Source organism: Gymnodraco acuticeps, unplaced genomic scaffold (assembly GCF_902827175.1).
Source record: "Gymnodraco acuticeps unplaced genomic scaffold, fGymAcu1.1, whole genome shotgun sequence".
Classification (NCBI taxonomy): Eukaryota; Metazoa; Chordata; class Actinopteri; order Perciformes; family Bathydraconidae; genus Gymnodraco; species Gymnodraco acuticeps.
In genome coordinates, this window is record NW_022989980.1 from 708,235 (window position 1) to 721,094 (window position 12,860).

Below are 12,860 nucleotides of genomic sequence, written 5' to 3' on the forward strand. Positions count from 1 at the left end.
CTCATACTTGTTGCCACCCGCCGCCAGAAATCCAGATGATGAAGCCGAATAACTGAGCAGAGAGAGGGCAGGAGAAGAAGGGGAGTGAACCATGGAGTGAACCTCCCAAACTCTCGGTAACTAGCTAGCTTCCATCAGCCTCAACTTACAAGACATGTCGTGCTGCCAGCCTGTTCTCTGACACAGAAAGGAAAACGGATACTCAGCTGTTTTTGTAAGAATGGTGCACACTAACCGGGATACTCTGATGTATTGACTCTGTTGAACATCTACCCACGTCCAGCGACAACAACCACCGCTGGCTAACATCGGTTAGCATTAGCACCCCACCACCGAACAGCTATCATCCCGGAAGGCCGCCGCACCGGGTGGGAATTTAACTTTCTCTCTCCGTGTCTGGACTCAAAGAACACTAACCCATGATAAATGGCCATTTGTCATATATCGGTAAGGATGGAGTCCTCTCTGGGAATATGCACCGAGGATTGTTTGGCAATATCCTTTTTGAGTTATTTTACAGCCTTGTTTTCAGTGCATGTTGTCAATTTGCTTTACCGTTAGCTTGTTGGCTAACATTAGCTCTAACGTCAGTTAGCAATGCAGCTAACTTGTATTTGATAACCAGACACGTTCTGTAGTGTACGAGCTAGGTTACTCGTGTGAGTGTATTCACATGGTTATTTTATAAATGCAGTTTATTTTTGTATCAGTTCACTTCCAACCACATATATGCAGTGGTGTCAAGTAACTAAGTACATGTACTCAAGTAATGTACCTAAATACAATTGTTAAGGTACTTCACTTAAATGTTTTACTAATTTAGACTTCTACCCCACAAATATTCAGGAGGTAAATATTGTACTCCAATTCATTTATGTAGTACCTTTAGTTACTGCAGATATAGATTATTCATAAACAACTTTAGACACACCTGGATTACATTCACAATTAGTAGTTCTACCATGGCCAGCTATGAAAAGCACATGAATGCATCAATACTTATAACCAAAACATACACTATATATGATTGTGAAATGAGCCAACCTGCATAAAGAAGAGTACTTTTAGGACTTAAAGTATATTTTGATGCAAATACTTTTGTACTTTAATTTGAGTAACATTTGGATACAGGACTTTTACTTGTAACAGAGTATTCCTAAATTTTGCATTTCTACTTTTACTTACGTACAAAACCTGAGTACTTCTTCCTCCTCTGCTGTATTGTAGTAGCTAGTTTGCTCATATGAGTGTATTCACATGGTTATTTTATAGATACAGTTTATTTTTTAATCAGGTCACTACTAACCACACCAATGTGACCAGTCTCATCTTGTTGAATTAACTAAATCCTCATGTTTTAAGCAGAATAACGTTATTTGTCTTTTTTAAAGGTTCATCAGCTAAACACCTTTGCCGCTCTTTTCTTCTGTGCCTTATGAATTGACATGTATCACATTCATTTGCCTTTTAATGTTCAACCAGCATGGCTTCATTAACTCTGATTATCCTTAATCTAACCACACGCAAACTAACTAATAATCCTGAAATGACACCTTTGCTCTCTCTGTCTGTCTGCGGTTAGTTAAAATAAAATCTCAGTGCTTGTGATGTCCAGGCGCCTTTTCCCCCCTCAGTAATGATGATTCCTTGATTGTGATGCTCACACTGTGAAAGCTCAGCAGCTGAGGGCTGGCCAGAAGGAGCCCAGACTTCTGTCTCTATTAGAGCGCAGTGGAGAATTTATGTAAGTACCAGAGAACCTGATGGCTGACAATCTTAGTATTTTTGTCAGGCAGTAGATACATTGAGTAAGATATTTAAGGATTTAAAGCATTCCTGAACAGCTTGATATTTTAGATGTGTATCTGCAGCATCGGCTTCCCTTATAGGTTTTGCTTTATTCTTGTCAAATCACACTTTTTTTGACAACTTATTTTCGTTGTTTGAATGTAAATACTCAGTGTTTGTCTTATGGGCATTGTGTATAAGTGTTGGTTGTCTTGTCTAATCAAATGAATAGATTAGATAGATAGGCATTACAAAATAATTATATTGTGAGAGACGGTTTGCATGACTATATCCCTCCGGTCAGGTGTACTTTCAGAAAAAACACCAGGAATATGTAGCTTTTTAAGGTGAAAAGGGTCGGTTTATCTTGTGTTATACATGGTCAGACAGAACCTGAGGACCGATAACAAATGTTCTATGTTATAGTGGAAACAAGGTTCAGTATCTCCAGTGATAAGAAATGTGTTGCTGCATGCATCACTCTTCATAGACTAAGCTTACGGACAGTCCTTGGTGCTGTTTACTTACAGGATTTGAATTTGTCATGGCAGCTTCAGCTTTTGATTTGAAAAGAGGATGTTGTGGGTCTGATAAACTATCAGTGTTTGTGTTTGCAGCACGCTTTAATGCGTGGCGGCAACTAGCATGAAGGAGAAAGCAATTACCCCTACCAGCAGTCAGCTCAACCGTTATCCAGAATTCCTCAGTTAGTCCTGGAGTGTAATGAGACTCACATGTGCTCTGTCCTTAGCTAAACCACACACACCAAACTCAAGAGTCATGGAGACTCCAAGCTGTCAGGGTTTCAGTTGGTGCTTTACGGATATTATATAACATATAGCCGGCCCATAAGCCTGTCGGCAAAAAAACCCAGAATAAGCACATCACTGCTCCTAGTACTAGACTCCTGGTACTAGGATGGGTTAAATGCAGAGGCCACATTTCACTGTGTGCTGTGTGCTCTGCATGTGTGACCATTAAAGAGGGTTTTATCCCTCCCAATTATATTATATTCTTCTATCAAATACAACAACCCTGCAAGTTGAAGTGTCTGAAGAAATTGTGTTTATTTTTATGGCACATATATATATTGTTAATGCAATATCTCATTAAGGTTAGAGTAGTTCTCCCTGCGTTACAATTAATGATATAATTTCAAGACTTATGTTTGCCACAATTCATATTTTAATAGACTTTTTGCAGCTATATTACATTTATAAAACAAGTATTTAATGCGGCTAACAGTGTCACACAGTGTTCTTTTTCTTATTATTTAGTTAACACCCTCATTGGTCAGTTGTTGATTGTCATGACGCTTTCGACATCAGACTCTGGAGATCTGCACTCTGACACAGCAGAAGGGCTGAATCATTTTCCCGTCTTCTACAGTAATCAGAGTTATTGTGAAGCTAAGAGGAAGCGTGGGCAGCGACCAGCGAGCAGCTCTGACCCTGGCTTTTAGTCAGCCATTGTTAGAGAGTGAAATATGACCTCGCCCACAATAACACCCACACCCCAGATTTAAAGATGTTCATATTAATTATTTAACTACCCAAAGTGTAGCTCCTCAGAATATGTGCTAGGTTGCTACACTGGACTTTTATCAGAAAGACTTGACTGAAGCAAAACGCTTGATAGTTATTGTTTGCATATTCAACTAAAGCACCTTGACTGCTTGCTAGACTAAAGGAGGCTTTGCATGCGTGCATGTGCGTTTCAGATTTGTGTAAGTATAGAATTCACGTTTTAATCAATGGATGATTACAATCTAATCCTTACTACATTTACTCATGTCATAAATGTTCAGTGCATGAAACACAATTCTAATTGCAAGAAACTGGCTGTTATAAAATATAAGAATAATAAAAGAAAAAGCTGCAGACAGTCTGTATATGCTTTGTGATGTAGATGTTTTAATTGAATTGTAGATTATTAATAACATTGTCTCAGACTTGATGTTAAGTCTATGCTGTTCTCACGTAGATTTCGTGTTTTCGCCAACCCTGATGCTGTCGTGTCTCGTCCAGTCGCTGAGCTGTCTATACCCATCAATGGTCACTTTGACATTTTGCAAGGTATGTGACTTTTCTTCCCCCCTAATATCAAGTTCACAATACTTTAAGGTCTGTAAAGTATAATCAAATGTCATTTGCCACCATCTTTTCTTCATGTTTATAGAGATTATCCTCACCTTAACTACTACTACTACTACTACTACTACTACTACTACTACTACTACTACTACTACTACTACTACTACTACTACAATAAATGTTTTGCTGATAACTAGTGTAGTGTGAAAGTCCAAAGAGCATTTACGGTCGACCTGGAAGACGACGATGACAACTTGAGTTTGAAATAATTTATAACCACTCTGGTTTACTCCCACAACCAACCTTTGAACTGCACCGTTTAAATGATCTTGCCGCTTTCTTTTCAGAGGCTGCAGAGGCTCTTCTTATTAACTTAGAAACATGTAAGTATGACTTACCTATCTTCACATTTAACTGTTGACTCTTTCTGCAGATAATATGGCCTTAATTGTGGAAACAAAAGAGAGCTAAACATGGCATTTGTTGCAACACACCCGTATTTTTAGAGCATGTTTTCAGCCAAATGCTCTGTATTTAGTAGCAGACGCTTGTCATGGGTTACCAGGGCTATTTGAAAGAATGCCGTGTTGGTTCAATTTAAATCACTATGCTTTGTTTTCTAGACAGTAGGCATTTGGATGTGTATGCAAAACCTAAAGGTATCCAACATGTGTGTGAGTGAGTGTGTGTGTGTTCTCTGTACTCCTCTCCAGCTTGCATTAGGATACGAATCAAAGGCGAGAAAGCTCCAGAGCTGCTGTTAGAGCTGCAGAACGATGATCGGACTCAGACCTTCCTCATCCAGGTGAAGAGTGCTCAGCAACAAGGTAAGACGTCACTGTCTGTAGTCTAAGGCTGTTGGGTGATTAATTATTAAATCACTCATCTAACATTCATTCTCTGAGGGTGGATTACAGCGCTCACTGATTTCCTGTGTGTACTTGCCGTCCACACGGTTGTGGAGAGTCTCTTTGAAATCAGATCCCCCTTTAAAGAAGCCCCAGGCTTACGTCGATGTGCTTTCCTTCTTACATTCATATTGTAGCCGTGTTACTCATACTCCTCAACTGCAAACTGTGGTAACTATTTCTAAAATCTTAAAATATCATGACGTTGTTAAGGTTTATAATACTCAATACAGAGGTACCTGTGATTGTCATAACATGGGTTTTGCCTAATTGCATTTCTGATGTGAATGTTAAGTGTTTTTAATAAGATGCTAGTTCAAGTTGCTACCACACTAAGCTGTACCCTCGAGAAATAATGCCTTTTGTTCCGGTATGGACACGGGTCAGTGAGCTGTTAAGTATTTCTGTACTCAGAACCTGTTCATCCTGTTCCTCTCTTACTAATGTGATAGCACTCATTCATTCTTTAGTTGATAACTGTAATGTCCTAGTAATCAGTGATATTACAGTGGAACATTGGCCTCTTTACTCTTTTTGGCAACAAGCCAGTTGGAGCTGCTGGTGTACTCTACTTGACAACATTGCTCTTATGGGTGTTGGCTTATTTTTTTTATATCTGTGCGGTCATATTTACATTCAGTGAGGTCAGCTGAAACAGGATGTGCACGTTGAGTCAGAGGTTTAAAAAGACATCCATCCTTCATGAGCAAGCTGTAACACATTTCATTGTTTATTTTTAACACAGCTTAAAATAATCACTAGAAAGATGCCACTTCTGGATGAGTACGTTTGTGTTGATCATAGTTTGGCTTCATACTGACAAAGCTGTTTTTTCCCAGTTGAATCCATACTCAAGAAACCCAAAACCATGGAGCCCCTTGCACCAACAGTCCTGAGGAGCCCAGTCCCCATCCCACCGCAGAGAGCAAACAAGACGGTGAACTCAGTGGGCTCTGGGGTCAACCCCCCCAAATTGACCACTGCACTGCCTCCCAACCTCAACAATAGCAGGTCAACTAATAAGACAGGTAATGTACACATGTACTGTGGTAACTTTTAGAAAAATCCATCTCTTAACAAAAATCGTATTTGGAAGCTACCATAAAGAGGCCCTATTATGCTCTTTGGGGTTTTCCCTTTCCTGAAGTGTGTTAGAAGAATTAGAATTGGGAGGGATGAAACCCTCTTTAATGGTCACACATGCAGAGCACACAGTGACATGTGTTCTCTGCTTTTAACCCATCCTAGTAGGAGTCTAGTACTAGGAGCAGTGGGCAGCTATTGTACAGCGCCCGGGGAGCAATGGGAGTGAGGGGGGAAGGGGGATGTCCGGTGCCTTGCTCAAGGGCACCACGGCAGGGCCCAGGAGGTGGACTGGGACCTCTCCAAGTAGAAGTCCACACTCCATATTTTAGGTCTGGTCGGGGACTTGAACCGGTGACCCTACAGCTCCCAGTCCAAGCCCCTACTGACTGAGCCACTGGTGTTATAGGTTGCTCTAAAATGGTATCTTCCGTTGTCATTTCCTGTTTCTGAAGATTCAGTTCAATCACTCGCGTCAGACTTTGGCTTCGAGGACAACTTCAACCACGCTCTCAAAGTGGAGGAAAAGAAGAACCACCAGAACCGCATAGTTGCTGTTAGAGATCCTCCTCCGGTTCCCCCTCTACCTCCTCGCAAAGCCTCCCAGGCTCCATCCAATCCTCTGCCTCCTCCACCAATCCCTAAAGACAGAGTTGTCTCCCTACAGACCAGAGAAAACTCCCGACCGGAGTAAGTTGACCTTTCATTACACCGTGTCAGGTTTACTGCAAACACTGGAGCTGGCTAAATATAGTTTCTGTTAAAAACTGTTTGGATTTTATATATGTGACTTGACTCCAAGTGAAGTATGTCTTTATTTCTGGTGCTAAATCATAATGACTTTTTCCATTGCAGTAGTTTCAGGTCAGGGTTTGATCGCGGCGACAGGCCCATGTCTTGGTGTGAAAGCCCCACCACCAACAGCATGAGACAGGCCATGTTCTCCAGCCAGGCGGGACAGAGAGAATACCTCATCAAGCACCGCCTGGGCAAGAAGGAGAACGAGTTCGTGGACATCCAGAACTTCAGGTGAGAGCAGCAGCTTCATGATCGATCAATCAATCAAACTGTATTGATTGAGCTTTTTTCATACACAAAAGGTAACACGAAATGCTTCACAAACAAACAATTATCAACACCATCTTCCTCCAAATCCATAGACAGAGAAACTTTGTTCTTATCAAAAGCACTTTATAACAACAAAATAAGATTACATTAAGTTAAATTTAAAAGCCTAAAATAAAACTGTTGGTCTTGAGTTGGCCCTTTTTAAAAGTATGAACGTTCTGGTGATAAAGACAATGCTGCTCCTGGACACTTTAACCCCACACTACATTAATTCTGCTTTTGTTTTTGAAAGGATTTTCACAGGAACGTGGAACGTGAACGGCCAGGCTCCGGACAGCAGCCTCGAGCCGTGGCTCTGCAGCGACACAGAGCCTCCAGATCTCTATGCTCTGGGGTCAGTGAGAATATAACTTACAGTACCTTTTCTGAACATGAAGTCACGCATATCGTTTAAGGCTTTTGCTTCACTAACACCCAGTATGGTGACTTGGTTTATGACTGCAGTTTTCAAGAGTTGGACCTGAGCACTGAAGCTTTCTTCTACATGGACTCATCCAAAGAGCAGCTGTGGGTCGAAGCTATAGAGAGGTGCTTGCCCTCAAAATTCAAATACAAAAGGGTGAGTAGAGGAGGGGAGGAAAACCTTTTAAGAGAAGAATCGGTGAAAATGTGTAGGGCTTGTTGCAAAAGCAAATTCGATAAAAGCTCCATAAAAATGCAGCCATTTGTGGTCCTTTGATGGTGATAAATGAATATGTTTGTTTATTTTTTATTTGAACATGAAAAATAACAGTAAATATCTATAAATATAAGTTCTTTAATATTAAGAATCTTAAAAAGTGAATAAACATGATAGACAAATATTACAAAGATTAAGAAGAAATATAACTGTAATGTCTTTTTTATTTTTTAAATGTCTTCAGGTCCGGATCATACGACTTGTCGGGATGATGCTTGTGATCTTCGTCAAAAAGATGCACAAGAACCACATAAAAGAAGTGGCTGCAGAGCATGTGGGGACGGGAATCATGGGGAAAATGGTTTGTTCACACCAAACTCAGACAAACTGCCTCACAATACACATAGTAATAAGTAACCTTGAAGTACATGTGCAGTGTTGTTTTCCATTAAAGGTCAAGGAGTAAAATGGCTGTGTTCAGTATTAAGAACAACATAAATGTTGCAGCAGTTTCAAGATATACCGTCGTATGAAAGTCGACGGTTATCATACCAAGTAAATGGGTTAATCTACTCAAATAAATGCCATAAATGAGTGCTGTCTGGCACTTACAGTACATTTTTATTGTTATAATAATAATGTAATGATGATTACATTATACAGCAGCCTCAGTTTGATTTTCTTTTTTCAATGTTACATAGACCTTATTCCTGCATGAAAATATGTTGTGTTTAATCCTTTAATGTTCGTGTTTGTTTTTTGCAGGGGAACAAAGGAGGTGTGGCAGTGAGGTTTGTTTTCCACAACACTAGCTTCTGCATCGTGAACTCCCATCTAGCAGCACACGTTGAAGACTTTGAGCGCCGCAACCAGGACTATAAAGACATCTGCGCCCGCATGACCTTCCACTTACTGGACCACCCCCCCTCTCAGCATCGTCAAACACGAGTGAGTTCCTCAGCCACTAAATGTCCAGAGGGAGATCATTGAATTAAAGTGCAAACTCAGGATTATGCTTGTATCGCCAGTTTAAGATTGTGTTTTATTATTGGTTTCAAATGATTTGATTACTTTTTCAGAATTCTACAAAACTACCTTTTTAATAATTCTATACTGCCGAGTTTATTACTTAATACACTGACTTGTCTCTGTCTCTACAAACATAAGCTGCTCACTACCAGTCTTGTTGATATGATTTGAGTTTTCACATCCTTACCACTACAAACGTGTTGCTGTGATTCTGTTGTGTTAAGCCACCTTTGTCTCTGTTTGTGTTTCAGTGTAGTAATCTGGCTCGGGGATTTGAACTACCGTCTGTGTTTGTACGATGCTGCTGAGGTCAAACATCACATTGCTCAGAATGACCTAAAAAAGCTTCAGGATGTTGATCAGGTAAGAGTCTGTTGAAAACTAAGCACCACTTTTACTTTTGATTAAGACAACTATCAGCAGGTTTTTAGAAATACATTTTGTGATAAATATTAAGTACCAAGAAAATCCCATGTCTGTTTGTTTCTTTAATGACAGTTTCCCTCGGCAGCAGTTTTAGAATAACTTGAGTCCTTTGTCATGTATTCAGTATTTTCTTTTTGCTCCTAAGACTTTTTAGCTCTTAAGTTGTAGCTGTAGTGTATCTGTTGCGACCTTTGATGTGTAAATATGAATAAAACAGTAAATATTTGATGATAAATAGAAGTTTGGCAAATGAATAAGGGAAGCTGTTTTGCAAATAGCGTTATTAAACAAATTGCTAAAGATAACTACACTCGCTGTGTTTGTAATCTGCCATTATTTAATCTATGACTTGTCTGTTTGATAATGACTACTGATTTTGATTGGACTCCTTCACCAAATTAAACTTTGATGTGTTGCCGTTTTCCATTGTGTAGCTGAACATTCAGAGGCAGACAAAGAAAGCCTTCACAGACTTCATAGAGGGAGAGATCAACTTCATTCCCACGTACAAGTACGACCCCAAAACGGATCGATGGGACTCAAGGTGAAAACATTGATCCCTGTATAGTACCTTCTGCTTTCTCCCCATATACAAAACAATCCTCCGGTTTTGTTTTTGCCAAGTTGTTTTGTTTAGTTTGTTCTTTGGAATCCGGATGAATTTTTGCCAGTCAGGAAGCTTGTTCCAGCTTATCGTTACACTAACAGAGAGTCAGCAGTACTGTATGTGTGTCTGAGGTCTCACCCTTCACTCTGCCTCTGAAACTGTTTCCTGCAGTGGGAAGTGCCGTGTCCCGGCTTGGTGTGACCGAATCCTGTGGAGGGGCAACAATATCAAGCAGCTCAAATACCGGAGTCACATGGAGCTGCAAACTAGTGACCACAAGCCTGTCAGTGCTCTCTTCACTGTGGGGGTGAGAAGCTATAGTGACACAAAACAACAACACAAAGACTGGTTTTAGTTAAAAAAATGCACTGCTATGACTTAAATATGACTAAATATGACTGTGTTATTTGTGTAACAGGTCAAGGTGGTAAATGAGCCGCGCCACAAAAAGGTGTTTGAGGAGATTGTGCGCGCGATGGACAGAATGGAGAATGATTTCCTTCCATCTTTAACGCTGAGCAGGAGAGAGGTAAACATAAAGTCCTCACATACTCATCACGCTGTCTTATGATCCTTCCTTCATGATATCATCTCACGCACTAATCACTGATGACCTTTAAAACAAAGAAGCTTGTTATGACTTCCCGTAAAAATTGGAGACACAAAAAAACAATCGCTTGGAACCTGTGGTTAATGTTTTCTCTCTTTCCCTGTCCTGCAGTTCTCATTTGGGAATGTGAAATTCCGCCAGCTTCAGAAGGAGCACTTCCTGATAACGAATGACGGGCAGGTCCCCTGTCACTTCGCCTTCATCCCCAAACTCAACGACACGCAGTATTGTAAGTCTTGGCTCCGTGCCGAGCCAAGCGATGGATTCTTAGAGCCCAGTAAGTCTGAAAACTCCCCTTTTCTTTTTTTTGATGTCTCTAGGGTTATTACCTCGAGTTTAGATCTGTGATCAGGTAGGGCTGTGCGATTATGGCAAAAATCATAATCACGATTATTTTGGTTAATAATTGATATCACGATTATTAAAAAACGATTATCCATTTACTTTGAAAACATCCATTTATTGAAAAAAAAATCAATGGAACAGTATGTTTTTAACAGTTGATTACCCTGAACTATAAGTATAATTCAACTGAAAAACCAATACAAAAATTAATTAAAGAAATTAATTTAAAAAATAATAATCGTTTTATTTCGATTACGTTGTTTTCGTAATCGTTGCAAGCCAAAATCGTAACGAGATTAAAATACGATTAATTGCACAGCCCTATGATCAGGTACACAATTCTCCAGTACAACTTTTATGTCTTGTGTTTTGCTACTTTAAAACAATATCTTACCAGTTTTTAAATGTAGAATAACTGGATTACTTTCTGTCACTTTTTGGTAATGATACCAAAGTGTGCAAATAAAGACAAAAAGAAAAATGATGATATTTTTTTGTATTATGTAAATCTGAAAAGAGGAACGACAGCTAGTGAAAGTCATGCCTTCAGGCTGGGGACATGGTGTCATCATCCAAGGACTCTGATGGTTTGGCACATTGGTGTTGCTCGATTGAAATGTGGGGCAGCAGCAGCTACTCATGAGTTCATCTAAATTAACCTACATACAAATTCCACACTCACTCTTGAATGACTCTCAGTAACAAGAACAGTGAACAAACTACGCTGGTTTGTACTTTGATATTTTTCCCCATTACATATAAAATAAGAACATTGTGTGAGCCCACTTAGTTTAAAGTGTATTTCAAAATGGTTCCTCTCCTCATAATCCCTATCCAGGGTGTCCACGGGGTCTTAAGAAGTATTAAAAGTAGATAAATCAATTTAGCGAAAATTAAGGCTATTTAAAAAGTATTAAACGGCATTTTCCAAGGTATTACATTTTGTAGCTTGTTTTCAATAAGTATATAAATTGTCCAAAGAGGTTGTAAACTACAGTCTGCCTGAATGTAATCATTGCGTAGGTGTGTAGTGTGATTCTGTGTAGTTTATTTATGGCATCCCGTTAGATTTGACGTTATCTGAACAGGACATCGCACGCTCACTGCTTGATAGCGCGCGAAGGTCCGTTTACGCCGGTTGTTAATCAACATCGTTATGGGGAAATGCAAGCTTGCTTCCAAATGGTTGGAAGATAAGGAGGAAGGACAATCAATACTGTATATAGTAAAGTGTGTCGCCAATGTAACCGGTTAAAACTCGAAGTGGCGATGAGGTCTTAAAATGTACGGAAAGGGTCTTAAAAAAGGTATTGCATTTGACTTCAGGATTCCTGCATATATCCTGCTCTCACTTTTCAATGTCTTGGTTATTCTGATTATGCCTTATTTTGATGTAACGGTAACGAAATACAGTCACCTTTATTTGCATCCTAACAGAGTTACGCCGTTTCATATATTCCATTCCTATCCAAAACCCAGTCATTTTGGTTATTGTGGAGAATCATGCCCTTTACACGTTTTTTAATCTTTCAATAAAACATCTTCCTGAACAGACGAGACCCTGGAGATCTACCTGGAGGTGTACGTCAGTAAAGACTCTGTCACGCTGCTGAACTCCGGAGAGGACGCCATAGAGGACATCTTGGTGCTCCATCTGGACCGGGGCAAAGACTACTTCATCACCATCTCTGGGAACTACCTGCCCAGCTGCTTCGGCACCTCGCTGGAGACCCTGTGCCGCATGAAGAAGCCCATCAGAGAGATCCCCATCACCAAGCTGATCGACCTGGTGAGGGAGAAGGAGATCCAGTCAGACCTGTTCACAGTGAACAGACATATTTTCCTCAGACTAGTTAAAGACCAGATAGTGAAACATAAACCTTCCTTTACGCACCGCATTTACATTCAGATTGTCCTCACTCTGTAGCTTTTCGCCACCTGAAACCAGAGTGGGGACGTGTGAGAGCTTGTTCCCCCCCCCCCTCAGGGTAAACTAAGTCACACAGTCTACATTTGGAGCGCATGAAATGTCTCAACCTGTATATTTCTGGCTAAAAGGGGCCAAGGGAACAAGGAAGTGGCAACATCTCATAAAGGGAGCTCCTAAAGAACAGGGAAAACTGACTCAAGTTAGAACTTTTTATAAATACACTCCTATGATCTTCACAAGTTCACCTCCGTCTGTTTCCAAATGCTATTTTTGACTTAATCTGGTTTTGCTTTG

At 40.1% G+C, this 12,860-nt stretch overlaps 1 protein-coding gene across 1 annotated transcript in view; it reads left to right on the forward strand.

Moving 5' to 3' along the window:
• The window catches only part of ocrl (OCRL inositol polyphosphate-5-phosphatase), a 20,209-nt gene continuing 7,349 nt past the window's right edge, over positions 1-12,860 (forward strand). Inside the window, 19 exon segments of the mRNA XM_034211796.1 lie at positions 1-495; positions 1,665-1,744; positions 3,772-3,863; positions 4,229-4,264; positions 4,595-4,708; positions 5,629-5,817; positions 6,328-6,562; positions 6,728-6,901; positions 7,233-7,334; positions 7,445-7,559; positions 7,864-7,980; positions 8,385-8,530; positions 8,532-8,567; positions 8,900-9,011; positions 9,509-9,618; positions 9,853-9,988; positions 10,100-10,210; positions 10,403-10,568; positions 12,190-12,425. Coding sequence (XP_034067687.1) covers positions 427-495; positions 1,665-1,744; positions 3,772-3,863; positions 4,229-4,264; positions 4,595-4,708; positions 5,629-5,817; positions 6,328-6,562; positions 6,728-6,901; positions 7,233-7,334; positions 7,445-7,559; positions 7,864-7,980; positions 8,385-8,530; positions 8,532-8,567; positions 8,900-9,011; positions 9,509-9,618; positions 9,853-9,988; positions 10,100-10,210; positions 10,403-10,568; positions 12,190-12,425 — 2,376 coding nt within the window. The 5' untranslated portion in view covers positions 1-426.